This window comes from Arachis ipaensis, chromosome B9 (assembly GCF_059453495.1).
Source record: "Arachis ipaensis isolate K30076 ecotype BB chromosome B9, ASM5945349v1, whole genome shotgun sequence".
Lineage (NCBI taxonomy): Eukaryota > Viridiplantae > Streptophyta > Magnoliopsida > Fabales > Fabaceae > Arachis > Arachis ipaensis.
In genome coordinates, this window is record NC_142444.1 from 135115157 (window position 1) to 135131730 (window position 16574).

The window sequence follows — 16574 nt, forward strand, 5'->3', positions numbered from 1 at the left end:
CCAAAAAATAAAAGGATTATATGTCACGTATCCCGTTAACTCCAGATAATTAAAATTTGGGAAAATATGTTTTCAAGCTGTTGTTCAAGTAAAGAGCTTTTCCAAGTTATACAAGAACTCAAATAGAAAGAGGGTCATATTTCCGTTCCACCCAAATTCATAAGATAAAGAGCGAAAACAATTCTTAAATTATAAATTCATACATGAATTAAAATAGAAAAAGTAATAAAATCAATCCATACAAATAGACAGAGCTCCTAACCTTAACAATGGAGGTTTAGTTGCTCATGGTTCAGAGAAAAATAATGATTGTAAATTGGATTGGAATAATGTTGAGTTCGAACCCCCTGTTGGAATCCCTTTTTATATCTAATCCTAATTAATTTAAAATCTATCTTCTAAAACTAAAATAATATATTTTCTTATTTTTTTAAATAAAATAAAGTTCAAATCAGAATTAATTAAAGCAGTCAGCATGTCTTCATTTTGATGGATGGGGACCACTTGCTTCGTAGGGTCCACGCCTAACTTTGAGTGGGCATAACCATTCTTGTGTGAATCTCCCTTGAGTCTCTGCTATCCCTTGGCTTTAGTCTGTATTTCTGGGCCGAAAACTGGGTCAAAACTCGGCCTGAAATCGCCCCCAGTGTTTTCTGCAAATTCTGCATGTCGCGCGTACGCGTCAGTCACGCGTACGCGTCGATGGTCTTTTTCGCGAGTCACGCGTACGCATCAGATACGTGCACGCGTCACCATGAATAGCTCCAAATCACGCGTATGCGTCAGGCACGCGCACGCATCGCTCCTCGTTGGTCAGCTCCTTGGTTTCTTCTCTTTCTCTACAGAAACTCCATCAAATCCATCCGAATGCTACCTAAAATAAATAAAATTGCATAAGATTCAAAGTAGCATCCATAATGGCTAAAAGATAATTAATTCTTGATAAAACTTAACAAATTAAATGCAAATTCACTAGGAAAAGGTTAGAAAAATGCTCAAGCATCACAACACCAAACTTGAATTGTTGCTTGTCCTCAAGCAACCAAACTAATATAAGCTCAAAATGTGAATTTGCATGAGAATGAGAGTTCGATTAAGCTCATGTCTCTGCTTATAGTGGGGTTTACAACTGCAATCCTGAATAGTTTTGGCATCTCACTCTCCTTTGAATCAAAAGAATGTTACTGTCATTCGGAATTAGAATTCGGATAATATTATGAATTCTCTGATCTTTTGTAACTCAATTTAACCCTTGAACACAGCTATTTTCTTTTCTTTGGTGCTTTGCACCTTGAGCCTAGCCGTGACTTTAATTGTTTTGTCTCAAGTTTTACTTGACACAGAAACATCACAAACACTTAACTGGGAAACTCTTTTGAAGTTCTAATTTTTCTTTCAGCTACTCCCAGACAGTGGTGCTCAAAGCCTTTGGCATATTCTTCTAATTGCAGTTGATCTCAACTCTAAATGTTTTGTCTCAAGGATTACTTGACACAAGAACACCACAAGCATATAAATAGGGAAACAACTCTTTGAGCTTTTAATCATGTCTGACCTCCCTAGTCATTGATGCTCAGAGTCTTGGACCTTGTTTCTCCCTTCTTTTTTTGCTGTCTCTTTTGCTTCAAGGATTAAATTTTTGTTTATTTCAGAGAAGTCATAATAATTCTCTAAATTCCTGTTCCTTGTACATCAACATTCTTTGATTCAAATTTAAATATACACTGTTCATGTCATGCATTCAGAGTCATAGAAAATACCACCACATGTAAGTGAATAAGACTACTTTTCAATATAAACTCAATTTCTCATGCAATATATCACTTCTTTTTCTTTTTCTTTTTAGACTCAAGTTTAGTGAGTGGTACATTAGACAAATAACAGAATAAAACTAATTCTAATAACTGAAAGTACTAAAGATAATGCAGGCAATTAAAGCAACAGAAAATAGAAAACAATAAAATAAGAACGGAAGAGAAATAGAATGAAAGGAACTCAACCACCTTAGTTATGCTAGTGGCCATCTCAATCCTCCATGAAGAGCCGTCATCTCCCTTTGGTGCTATTGAAATAAACAGAAAAGCCATAAGCGTAGCGACAACACCAAACTTAAAGGTTTGTTTGTCCCCAAGCAAAGAAGAGCTGAAAACAAAGAAAAACAAATATTATGATGAAAGAATAATAAAAGGATAAAAGAACAAGAGAGAATTAGGATTGGGGGATAGATGATTTGAAATCAGGCGCTGAGGAGTTTAATTTGGGCGTCGCATGCGATGTGTACGAGGCACGCGTACGCGTGAATCGCGCGGATCTCATATGACGCGTATGCGTCTTGGACGCGTCCGCGTGGATTTTGTTTGTGCGAATCGCGCGAAGGCTGCCGCGCGCACGCACAACTCTCTGTTTGCGCGGCTTGGGAATCAGAATTTTCATATGACGCGTGTGCGTCATGTACGCGCACGCGTGGATGCCCTTTTGGGGAAAGGACGTGCACGCGTCAAGGACGCGTCCGCGTGGTGGGGCTTGTGTGCCCAACACAGTTCCAGCCCCACGCCGATTTTACTTATCCACGCGTGCGCGTGCTTGACGCGTCCGCGTGGAGTGCCAAAATCGCAAATGACGCGTACGCGTCTTTGTGCGCAAGGCACACTTTGTGCGCCACTCCCGCGCAACTCTTTGTTACTTTTATTTTTTTTCTTGCACCCACATATGACGCGTACGCGTCAGCGACGCTTGCGCATCGGGTGCTCTCTCTCTCTCTCTCTCTTTTTTGTGTGTGTCACCTGAAGTTTTCGGTTCCTGTTATAAAATAGCTGCATGATCAGAAAAACAGTGAAAACTCAATAAAAATCAAATAAGTAATAAAACTACTACTACGAAAATTAACTAAGGATACGGAATTATCGGGTTGCCTCCCGATAAGTGCTTCTTTAAGGTCACTAGCTTGACGGTCAATTTTGCTAAGTCAGCAAATGAGTCGACCTCTGGCGATCGATCTCACCTCCAAGATAGTGCTTCAAACTCTGGCCATTCACTGTAAATTTCCTGTCAAAATTCTCTTCTGTATTACATAACCATATGGTGAAGCTCTGGTAACCACAAACGGTCCTGACCACCGGGATTTCAGCTTCCCGGGAAAGAGTTTGAGCCTTGAATTATACAGAAGCACTCTCTGTCCTGGCTCAAAGACTTTGATGGCAATCTTCTTGTCATGCAGTAACTTGGTTCTCTCCTTATAGAGCTTGGCATTCTCATAGGCTGAATATATGAATTCATCAAGCTCATTCAACTGAAGCATTCACTTGATTCCTGCAGCTTCTGAATCAAGATTCAGATATCGGATTGCCCAGTAAGCTTTATGCTCCAACTCAACTGGCAAGTGACAGGCTTTGCTATAGACCAACTGATAAGGGGACATGCCAATAGGAGTCTTGTAAGCTGTCCGGTATGCCCAGAGAGCATCATCAAGCTTCCTAGACCAGTCCTTTCTTAAAACACTGACGGTCTTTTCTAAAATCCTCTTAAGTTCCCTGTTGGAAACTTCAACTTGTCCACTTGTCTGAGGGTGATAGTGGTTTGCCACTTTATGACGGACTCCATATCTCTGCAGAAGAGAGTCCAGCTGTCTGTTACTGAAGTGACTTCCTTTATCACTAATGAGTGTCCTTGGGACACCAAACCGGCTAAAGATATATCTCTGAAGAAACTCATTACCACCTTGGCATCATTGGTGGGTAGAGCCACAGCTTCCACCCACTTGGAAACATAATCAACTACCACTAGAATATAGTTGTTTGAATGTGAGGGTGGGAAAGGTCCCATGAAGTCAATACCCCACACATCAAACAACTCAACCTCAAGAATCACCTGCTATGGCATTTCATGGTTGGTAGGGAGATTTATGGCTTTTTCACATCTGTCATAGTGTTTCACAAATGCTCTTGAGTCTTTGAAGAGAGTCAGCCAGTAAAACCCGCTCTGAAGGACATTTGTAGCTGTCCTTTCACCACCAAAGTGGCCTCCATACTCAGACCCATGACAGTGCCAAAGAATCTGCTATTTTTCTTCATCTGGGACACATCTCCAGATGATACCATCTGAACACCTTTTAAAAAGGTATGGTTCCTCCCAAATGTAGTACTTTGCGTCAGTTAATAGCTTCTTCACTTGTTGCCTACTGTACTCCCTTGAAATAAAATTCATGGCCTTATAATTTGCAATGTCTGCAAACCATGGAGCCTGCTGAATGAGGAATAATTGCTCATCTGAAAATGTCTTAGTCACAGCTGTGGGTGGTAGTACTCTTGCTTCAGGCTCAATTCTGGAGAGATGGACAACCACTTGATTTTCTGACCCTTTCTTATCTTTTATCTTAATATCAAACTCCTGAAGGAGCAACACCCAACTGATTAATCTTGGTTTAGAATCCTGCTTAGTTAGAAGGCACTTCAAAGCAGCATGATCAGTATAAACAATAACCTTAGAACCAAGTAAATAGGACCTAAACTTATCAATAGCATACACAACAGCTAATAATTCCTTTTCTGTAGTTATGTAATTCTTGTGGGCATCATTGAGCACACGATTGGCATAGTAAATGACATGTACAAGCTTACCATGCCTCTGTCCTAAAACAGCTCCTATAGTAAAGTCACTGGCATCACACATCAATACAAATGGTAAATCTCAGTCAGGGGGAGCTATAATGGGATCAGAGGTAAGGTTTGCTTTAAGAGTTTCAAAAGCATGCATACATTCATCATTAAAAACAAAAGGAACATCAACAATCAACAGGTTGCTTAATGGTTTAGCAATTTTAGAAAAATTATTTATAAATCTTCTATAAAATCCTACATGACCCAATAAACTCCTAACTGCCTTAATATTAGTTGGTGGTGGTAATTTTTCAATTACCTCCACCTTTGCTCTATCAACCTCAATTCCCTTGCTTGAAATCTGGTGTCCAAGAACAATACCTTCTGTAACCATAAAATGGCATTTTTTCCAATTTAAAACAAGGTTTGATTCTTAATACCGTTTCAAAACAAGAGATAAATGCTTAAGGCAAGATTCAAAAGAATTACCAAAATAAAAAAGTCATCCATAAATACCTCAATGAACTTTTCAACCATATCAGAAAAAATTGAAAGCATACACCTCTGAAAAGTTGCTGGAGCATTGCAAAGTCCAAAAGGCATTCTCCTGTAGGCAAATACTCCAAAAGAGCATGTGAATGCTGTCTTCTCTTAATCTTGAGGGTCTACTGCAATTTGATTATATCTAGAGTATCCATCTAGAAAGCAGTAAAAGGCATGACCAGCTAACCTCTCAAGCATCTGATCAATGAAAGGCAGGGGGGAATGATCCTTCCTTGTAACAGTGTTGAGCCTCCTGTAGTCTATTGATGCGTGGCAAAAATTAGACCAATTAAGAGATTATAATATAAAAACAGCATTGCGAGTATAGTTCTTAACCAGCAAAAATTCGCCTCATCAATTTAGATAGGTGGTCACAAAATTTTAGAATAAAAATACTGGGAGTATGAGTCCCAGGTCGTCTCCCAATGAGTTGCTAGAAAGGGTGCTAATTTATTAATCAGGAGTTTTCCGAGGATTTCGAGAGTTGAATAACAGAAAATAAATAATTGTAATTTAAAAGAGAAATATATATTCTAATTAAAAAGCCTTGACTGGGGGAATGATTAATTGGAAGTTCTATCCTTGTTGGAATTTTCTCAAGTGTAGTATAAAGAGGTTGTTGTTTTCACTTAGTTAACCCTTACTAATAAAGGAAAGTCAAGTGATTGAGCTAACTCTTATTCGCAAATCCTAGTCCTTTCCCTTGGGAAGGTCTAGCATTAGTAAATACAGAATTAGCCAACAACTTCCAATTTAACTAATCACTTAAGCATTCCAACTCAAGTGTCTCCTTTTAATCAACCCCCATGTCAAGTTGGGAATCTACTCCATTGACATGAAAATTACTTGCATAGAATTAAAAAGGGAATAAAAGAAAGACATGATAGATAATAACTGCAATTTAATTAAAACTAAAAGTAATCCTTTTCATTAACAATCCATGAAAATAATCCAATTGTAACTTTAAATAAGAATTAAGAATATGGAATAAATAAATAAAAGAGTAAGAAAATAAACTAGAATAGTATCTTCAACGGAGGTGATGACTCTTCAATATCCAAAAGCAAAAGCATAAAACTAATAAACTATGAATGTAAAGAAAACCTAGAGGAAGAGTAATTCTTTCTCTAGATTCAGATCTAAAAACCTAAAACTATGCTAATGAGAATGTATCTTGAGTCTCTGCATGTTCCCTGGCTTTAATCTGTGTTTCTGGGCCAGAAACTGGGTCAAAACTCGGCCCAAAATTGCCCCCAGCATTTTCTGTTATTTCTGCAGATCGCGCATGTCACGCGTACACGTCAGTCACGCGTGCGCGTCATTTGGCAAATTTCCTTGTCACGCGTACGCGTCAGGCACGCGCACGCGTCATCTTGCAGAACTCCAATCCACGCGTACGCGTCAGGCACGCGCATGCGTCGCTGCAAATTTCTCCATTCCGCGCGCTCGCGTGAGCCATGCGTGCGCGTCGGTGCTCGCTGGTTATCTCCTTGGTTTCTTGTGTTCCTTCCATTTTTGCAAGCTTCCTCTCCATTCTCTAAGCCATTCATGCCCTATAAAGCCTGAAACACTTAACACACGGATCACGTCATCGAATGGTATAAAGGAGAATTAAAATATTCTAATTAAAGATCTCTAGGAAGCAAGTTTTCAACCATAGAACAAAACTAGGAAGGGATTGTAAAATCATGTAAATCATATGAATAAGTAGGTAGAGACTTGATGAAACCACTCAATTAAACACAAGATAAACCATAAAATAGTGGTTTATCAACCTCCCCACACTTAAACATTAGCATGTCCTCATGCTTAGCTCAAGGAGATAAAATAAATGAGTATGGAAAAGTAAGACTCATGCAATGCAATGCAACCTATGTATAAATGCAACTATATGCTAAGATGATTTCGTCTACCTAGTTAAAAATAAATAAGTTCTTCAAGACAAATATAAATCAAATATCACTAATTAAAATCATACAGTAAAAATAAGTAAACTTGTAAGAAGACTACTCATGAAAGCAGGGAACATAGAATCAAGCATTGAACCCTTACTGATAGTATATGTGCACTCTAATCACTCAAGTGTATAGGGTAATCACTATACTCTTCCCTAGTCATACTTTCTAAACTTTGTTCTTCACCTAACCAATCAACAAGTATTTAATGTACCAATGCAAACATCATGAGGTCTTTTCAAGGTTGTAATGGGGCCATGGTAAGGGTGAGGGTATATATATGGCTAAGTGAGCTATAAATTGAATCCTTGATCAACCTAAGCCTTCACCTATACATACTCTACATACTTTTAAATTCATGCCTAGCTACCCAAAATTTTCCCACTTTTGTATCACATACTCATGCATCAACTTTTCTCTTAACTTGTATTACACATGCATTGATCTTTCATTAACTTAACTTAACATTGGGGTAATTTTGTCCCCTTATTCATTTATTTATTGAATATTTTTTTGAATTTTTATTTTTTATTTTTATTTTATATATATATATATATATATATATATATATATAAACATAACATTATCAATGCACATGGATTTTTAATTTTTCTGGTCTTACATAAGTAGGTACCCAAATTTCCAATATTTTATCAATTGTAAAAACATAACATATTCCCTTATTAACCCATGTTTCCACAGTTTTCCCATACTTAGTTAACACACAATCTCTATCTTAAGCTAACCAAAGATTCAATTGGGGTATTTAATTTGTTTTTCCGCTTAAGGCTAGTGATGTGGTAAAATATAGAACAAATGGGATAGAAAGGCTCAAAGTGGCTAACAAGGGTGACATAAAAGGGTAGGCCATTTGGGATAAGTGAACTAATAAAATAATGGCCTCATTCATATGCATGCATATAACACATTAAATATTGGACATATAGGATGGAACAAAATATAGATTACAATCATAGAGAAGAAAATACACAAGAATAAAATATTATGGTTAAATAATATAACCATGTAATTAAGCTCAAGTCTCTTTGGGTTGTGTGTTCTAGTTTTAAACCATGTTCCAATTTACAGTCTTCAAACAGGTTTTAACACAAAAGTTTTGATTTAAATTAGTGAAATTTTCAAAATAGAGTCTTGAAAAGAAACATATTATTTTTCAACCAAATAGAACATGCATGCAAATACCTATTACTATGTGATTTATCCTATCCTAACAAAAGAAAAATAATTAATTTATTGGTTTTAAGAAAGAGAAATTACCTCCGGAAGTCAGGTACTGACCGACCTCCCCACACTTAAAGCTTGGCACCATCCTCGGTGCCATCAGTCAGGAGCAAAGGGGGGCTGGTAGCAGCATCTCCACAATCGGGACTGTCATGGCTCCCTGTGCTGGTAAATAAAGTGGAGTCCGGGGTGTCTGGGTCTTCTGCAGGTGGGTGGTTATCAACAAGCAGCTCCTTGAGGTATGTAAATCTGCGCTTGTTACGGCGCTCTCTTTGCTTTCCTTGTCGGTCAAGCCGGTCCAACCTCTCAAGTATCTGATGGAGCAGTTGATTTATTGAAGGTGCTTGTGATGTGGAAGGAGCAGGGACATCTTTCACTGGTTCTGCAGTCCTGCTGGTAGTGGTTGCTGCTGGAGGTCTGATATATTTTCCGTCAGGGATGTACTGATCATCTCGTGGAATCATGGCCTTGGTGTCCCCAGCTCTGTAGGAGACTCCAGCTGCTGAGACTAGATCTGAAACCAAGGCAGGAAAGGTAGGTTGTCTGTAATCTGTACGTGTCCCATAGCATGCCAAAGGTGTCTTGGTAAATTGAGAGGCTGGTCTGTAAGGATACACCAGAGTAGAACAGCCATGTCTGCAGTGAAGGAGGACTCGTGAGTGCTCAAAAAGACATAATAAGACATAATCTGTGCCCATACTCGAGTCTCCAAGGTGAGTGCTGAAGCCAATATGCCCTTAGGTCGGGATCGATGGTAACCATAGGTCCATCTGCTGTCAGGTTGTGCTATAACTCTGAGAATTGTGTCCCAGTCAAATTGGTATGTTTGGCGCTTGAATGAGGCTTTTTGGAATGCGTCCAATCCTTCTAGAGCAAGTGGAAGATCTAAAGCTTGCTGAATAGCTTCTTCAGTTATGGGGACTTGCTTTTGATGGACATAGACAGATTGCAGGGTTGGCATGTGAAAAGTTTGAGTAGAATTCAACTACGCATGAAAGATTGACATGCCGTGGCTGTCTCCGTAGGAATCTCCATTGTCTTCGTTCAATTCGGGGCTCAACAAATTCAACAATGTTGGTCGGGAGGATGAGAAGGTACTCATTATTATAGTTCCTCTCAGCCAGGATGGGGAACATCTGCTCACAGTAGCGGTTAGTGAACCGCGCAGTGTCCTTTGCTGGAAAGGCTTTCTCTTTTTTATCGACCTTGATGATCCTCTTGATTCACTTTGTTGAGGGCTTTACTGCTGTTGAAGATGGCTCTGCAGCTAGTACTTTTTTTGTTTCTTTCCTTGCCGGTGGTTTGGGAGTAACTTTCTCTTTACCTTTCTTGGTGGCCATCCTGAAAAGGGAAAAAGAAAGTAACTTTAAAACTAAGAGTTAGAGCAAGGAAGAGGATGGTACAAGTGATAATCAATGCACGGTAAAGAAGGATGTCGTTAACACATGGTCGCGACTACATGTGATAAGTTCATTAATGAAAATATAGCAAGTGCAGGTTATGGCAAGTAGATGCAAGATGTTTATTGGCATGCTGGCAAAGGCATGAGTAGCATAGATCAAGCATTAGGTGCCCAATTTGATTATCAAGTGTTTCAAACTAACAATCTGTTTGTATTGACAATTATATTCAATCAATAATATATGAAAAGGGGTTTTGTGAAAAACAGGCATTAGAGTAGAAGAATAGAATAATTTAAAAATGCACAATGCCATACGGGATTTTTCACAAACACTTAGCATGCATGGTAAATATGTTATTGAAAGTACTATATTTGAACATGTAAGCAACCCTTAAGAAGTAATATTAATTGTCAAACAATTTCTTAATAATCCACAAGCAAAATATAGAAGAAAACACTCATCCAAATAAATTGCTAACACCAATTAAAATAATATAAAAGGAAAAATAAAGACAAATAAAACATAGATAATGAAAGTAATAAAAAGAAAAAGAAGAAGAAAACATAAATAAAAGAAAAATAATAATGAAAAAGTAAAGAGGGAAGAAGAAAATAACCTTGATGATGAGGGTGAAGAAGGAGGGAGAAGGTAAAAAGTGAGAAGGAATAAAGAAGAAAGAAGGAATAAGAAGGGAGAAGAAAGAATTAGGATTAGGGAGGAAAAGATAGGAAATATGACGCTGATCTGAATAAACTGGGCAGCTCATGTGACGCGGACGCGTGCATGCGTTCGCGTGGGTTGCGATATTTTCAAGTGACGCGTACGCGTGGGTGACGCGTATGCGCGACCTTAATTGTGCTATTGGCGCGAGAGCAGCCTCGCGTACGCACAACTCTCTGTTTCATACGCCTAACCACTATTTACGTTCTCTCTTTAAAACCACTTTTCTCACAAATTAGAGCTCCGATCTATGACCTGTTTGCGGCTACGCATTGCTCCTCAACTCCCTTTATATTTCTATACCACTTTTTGCGGTGAGTAATCGCGAGAACTCTACCTTATTCCTCCATTCTTTACTGATTTTCACATTTTTGGGTATGTGGTTGTTGAAATTAGTGATTTTGATACTTTAGGAAAAGTTCAAGCTCAATTTCTAACGAGGTTTTGACCCATGTTCGTATGCAATAAGGTAAGAGAATTCTTCTCCTTTACTTTTCCCAATTTGTGTAAAAATCCTATTATGAACTATGTAAAATTTGGATGATATTAGATTGAATAGAGTTGCTTGAATGCTTAGTTTGGTTGGTGTGCATCGATGCTTGAATTAAGTGCTTGGTTTAAATTGGTCAGAGAAGGAGGTTCAAGAAGTTGGAGCCGTCGTCAGTTAAGGTACGAGTTTCAGTTTCAAGTAATACTATGTAAAATCCTAAGCTAGTTGACTTTAAGATATTGATGAATTAGTGTTGTTGATGATAATTGCTTAGTATGAATATATGACATTGGATGATTGTTAAATGTTGAATGAATTTTTGGCCGGAGATCTTGATTGAGTGAGTTCTATTCTTTGATATGTATTGAAGTGTTGTGATATATTTATTGATATTGGAATTCTTGTAAAAGATATATGAAATTGGATTGGTGATTATTAATTATTGATTTTGGAAAAATTGTGTAAGTTCAGTTAATGAAAGGTTAAATGATAATTTAGGTAAAAATTCAATGTTGGATGAGTAGTTGTTGAAGGGTGAAAGATGGATTGGTTAGGCTTGGACTTGGATGAGGTTATTGGTTAATGTTTTCAAAAGAAAAAGGTTTTGAGTAGTGTGAATTTGGAATGTTGCAGAAAATGTGTAATTTGGTAATTTTGGCCAACTTCGACAGGTCATAACTTGTGCTAGGAGCTTGGAAATGATGAAATTTATCTTGAATTAAAATTGGTAATGTATACTTTAAGATTGTTGAAGAGCGGAGAAAAAATGAATTTTTGAGAAAAAGTTATGGGTGTTTGAAAATTGGTGTTTAAAATCGAATATGTAGGTTCCCCGCGTACACATAGGGCATGCGTACGCACGATGGCCAATTCTTGCGAGACCCATTTTAGGTTCTGAATGTCGCGTGAGCCACGCGTATGCACCATTCCCTATTTTTACTGAAAATGTTGTTTTGAACTGTTAATCCTTTCCGGCGAGCTTGTAAACTCCGGTAACCTCCGTATGGAATCTGAGAACCATTTTAAAAGCTTTGAATATACTGGGGGTGAGTATAATGTATTGAATTAGATAAATACCATTGAAAAATTGTTAAACAGGATACAAATATTGTGGAATGGTGGTTCGTCCTGTCCACAGTGAAGACGGTGGCTTGGTCCTGCTCACGGATTGATGAATTATAATTTACTAAATCGGTTAAGATTTTGAATCATGATTGAATATGATTATAACTATGATATAGTGATTGAAATGGAAAGGATGGTAGTTTTGTTCCGCTTGCATAATTATGATTGAGATATAATTATTGATTGGCAAGGACATGAGTTTTGTCCCACTTACATTACTAATAAGGCACCTACATCACTACAAGAATGGCAGTTTTGTCCCGCCCACATTCTTTCTATTCATAAATATGGTCGGGCACTAAATTTTTGGAGCAGCTAGCCTCCAAGAGAAGGTTGACAGGGCACTCTCTCTGCAAGACCAGCTTGTGATAAGCTTGGGTTGTTCCTCCTAGGGATGCATCATAAAAAGACGACATCTGGGTTAGCTACCGGATGTGTCGGGTCTAGTAGTATAACCGACACGTGAGCTCACGGTCAGTAGGACAGACATGCATCATGTGAATTTATTTGTAATTACCTGGGTGTGCATAGTTGTTCTAGTTTGCTTATTTGATATTCTGTTAATTACTATCTGTGCTATTTGTTGTAGTTACTTTCTAACTATGATTACTTTGTGTTGATTATTGTTTGTGTTTGATTTCATTAATGAGACTTGGGACTGGAATTTGATGATGATGATTGTTAGAAATGGTTGAGACAAATGGTAGTTTAAAGTACCCTTATCTTAGTAAATTAACACTATATGGATCAGTTAAAATCCTATGCTTGGCTTCCTGTGAAGTTGGAGTTCAGGATTTCTTAGAGGGTTCATATCTCCTTATGTAATTTTTATTTGGAATTGTTACCCTATTGAAAACCTTCAGGTTCTCGCCCATTATCATTATTCTATTTTTTAGATATAGGATGCAACGCACCTCCCTGAGAGTACGGGATTTTAGGTGACGAAGCAAAGAGGATCATTTTTGAGATATTTTGTTTTGACACTAGAATTTTTTTCACTTTTGAAATTTCGTATTGTATATGATTATGTATTCCTCTTAGAGGCTTTTGTTTGGAGAAATAGGCTTTCTATTTTGTATATTCTCCAGTGGTATAATATTCTAGCCGGTCTTTCTTTGCAGGTCAAAAATAGTGACTATTATGTATATACGCTATTTTCTATCTTCACTTAAACTTATGAATATGTATATTTCGTCTTTGTATACGACGTTTATCATTTCAATACATCCGTGTGAGTGTAACAGCTATCGATGTTTATTTTTTTTATGGCTCTAGTTATGATACTATTCTTCTATAATTATGAATGTATATCTCTTCTAAGTGTCATAGTGCCTCACCACAATTGATTTACGACTATAGAGTAAGGCTTTATGTGGTAGGATGTTACATTTGTTGTATCAAAGTAGTTCGTCCTTGTAGAGTCTGAAGGATGGACTGATTATGCTTCTGAGCATACTCTAAGTTGTGTTTATATGTTATTTAGTAGGGGTGTAAATTACCGAACCGGACTGAAAAATACCGCAAAACCGAACCGAAATTCATAACAACTGAATGGAAAACCAAAAAATGGTTTTTTTTTTATTTTTTTGAATTAAACCGATCGGTTCAGTTTTTGGTTGGCTTTGTAGAAACCAAATCGAACCAAACCAAACCAAATAAGGTGTTCCATAGTGGTTCTTTTTACCAGTTTAACCTAGTAATAAAAGCCTAAATCTGAAATTCCTAATCCTCTTTCCCTTTCACTTGCGTAGTCACCCTCACCCAGACATCCACTCACGCACAGCTCACTTCCATCTTCCATTCTTCCTCCTCTATGTGGCCATGCCTAAGAGAATGAGAAGCTGAGAGAGCCAGAGAGTCAGAGAACGTTGTCCACCATTAAGGAAGTCATCCATCGTCGCTCGAAGTCATCACAAGTCATCTATTCTTCTCCATCGCAGACTCGCAGGCGTAGCAAAGAGCCAGAGAGCACCGTCATCTAGCCCGCAACGTCCTCCAGTTCGCGCTCTCGTGCAGTCCACGCCGTTGTCTAGTCAGCGCCATCATCCTGTCCGCGCCGAATCAACAAACCCTAAGCCGTCGCAACAAACCCTAAGTGGAGTAGCACTCTAGTCACCGAGCAACACTCTAGTCGCCGAGCCCTCTCCTGCAAAAAGCAACTGAACAATGTCTTCTTTGGAGGTTAGAATTTGATTTTCAAATTTTTAGAGTTGATTAAAGACACATATATTAGTTAAATTCACAAATCAATATATTGTTCATCCATTTTGCGAAGAATAATCCATTTTTTTAATTTCAAAAAGTTGACAAATGTTCTCTGTAGTCTGTACATTTTTTTAATTTTGCGAAGAATATTGTCCTTGATTGTTGTTGGTGGTTTGGTTAATTAGGAAGACGAGTTTGACTAAAATTATTGTCTCTGATTGTTGTTGCTAGTCTGTGCTTAATTAGAAAGGTGAGTTTGACTAACTTAAATAGAAATGTCCCTTTGGAAAACAAATATCAACAACTATAGTGACTAACTTAAATTGGATCATTATGCATACAGAAACAAGAATTGAAGGGCAGATCCTTATTCCTTGCCTTTTGTTCCAACAAGAATGGGAATGTGAGTGCTGTGAGTGTAAGTAGAACAGTTTTGAGAGCATTGCTGATGCTATGTTGTTGTAGAAATTGTGTTGGCTTTGGAGGATCTTTTGGGGTGTTCAATCTTGCTGAGATTGATGAGGGAAGTTGGTGAACTTTTGGGGTTGAAAATAATTGGTGTGGATTTTTGGGAACTTCTGGTGTGAAAATAATTGGAGGATCCTTTCATAGCTTACGTTTATAATGTAAAATCTATATTGATTTTTTTGTTTTATTTTTGTAGAAATTGCACCAACTAGAGAAGATGATGATGAATCTGGTGTGAATTCAGATTAAGCATGGTGGCTATTTTGGATTTTCTTTAGTTTTAAAGTGGCTGTTTTGGTCTTTATTTAGTTTTAAAGTGTATTTGTTTTTATTGTTTGTTAGACATTTCTAATTGTCTTTGTTTTTATGTTTTATTGTTGGGACAAGTTAAAATTGTATTGAATTTAGATGGTGATGTACTCTGTTATTTTAGTTTATTGACTGCTTGAAACTTCATTTTATAGTCATTTAAATTCTGTTTATTAGCTTTAAAAAACCGAAAAACTAACCGAACCAAATTGCTGTTGGTTTGGTTCGGTTGTGTCACAAACAGCAAACCGAATGGTTGATGTCATCAGAGAACCGACCAGGTCAGTTCGGTTGGTTTTTGGTCCAAAAGCAAACCAAACCGAACCGATTACACCCCTATTATTTAGCATACTTTTTGAAAATTTGAAGCACTAGACTTGAGATATTAAGATTGATCACCTTAATATCAATTGTTTGATGTAGACACGACCTAAATGGTATCTCATGGAAGTAGACGAGGTAGAGGGCGAGGACGGAGAGGTAATGAGGAAACCAATCCAGTAAATAATTCGACTGATTTAGTGGCTGCAATGGCAAACATGGCTGTTGGCATGAATGCTAGTGCTGTTGCTACCAACCGAGCAGTGGAAAGGATGTGACAACAAGCGGGAAACGGCAATGAAGGCAATAATGGACAAGGTGGTGGGAATGACCAAGGGGACGGAAAGCCGATAACTTTGGCTATGTTCTTGAAGGTGAACCTACCAACCTTCAAGGGTACGACCAACCCCATGAGGCTGATAACTAGTTTTAGGCCATGGAAAGAGCGCTGCAAGCTCAACATGTGTTGGAAAATCAGTATGTGAAGTTTGCCACATATCGGTTGGAAGGAGAGACTCAGGTTTGGTGGGAAGGAGCGCGCCGTTTGTTACAACAGGATAATGAAGCCATTACATGGGAGATTTTCAAAGTTGACTTCTACAAGAAGTATTTCCCGAACTCTGTGAGGGTGGCAAAGAAATTGGAACTCATGCAACTAAAACAAGTGTCGATGATGGTGATCGAATATATGAGTGAGTTTGAGGAGCTGTGTCGATTCTCCAAATTTTGTCAAGGTGCACCAGAAGGCTATGAAGAGTGGAAATGTATCAAGTATGAGGGTGGCTTCCGAGATGACATTATGAGTACTGTGGTGCCAATGGAGATAAGGAGTTTTCCTGAATTGGTCAACAAGAGTCGAGTGGTGGAGGAGTGCTCAAGGAAAAGTGCAGTGGCAAGAAACAACTGCAAAAAATTCTACAAAAAAGGGTAAGGCAAGAGTTTCGCACCAAGGGACCAAGATTTTAAGAGGAGTGGCTACACACCACAATACCCCAAGGTCGGGATAACTACAGAAAGAATAACAACTGCCCAAAAATGGTAAGGAAAAGTAGGCCAACGCTACTTCAGATGACATGACTTGTAAGAGATGTGGGAATTATCACCCAAATTAGCCGTGTCGGGCCAGACTGGGTCTATTCTTTAAGCGCGGGGTATTGGGGCATATGTCCTGGAATTTTCCACACAGGAAGAATCAGGA

At 38.1% G+C, this 16574-nt stretch overlaps 1 protein-coding gene across 1 annotated transcript; it reads left to right on the forward strand.

The window, feature by feature from the left end:
* The first annotated feature begins 15812 nt into the window (after positions 1 to 15812).
* LOC107615944 (uncharacterized) lies at positions 15813 to 16307 on the forward strand. Its single transcript, XM_016317954.1, has one exon. The coding sequence runs from the start codon at positions 15813 to 15815 to the stop codon at positions 16305 to 16307; it is 495 nt and encodes a 164-aa protein (XP_016173440.1).
* Positions 16308 to 16574: the final 267 nt, after the last annotated feature.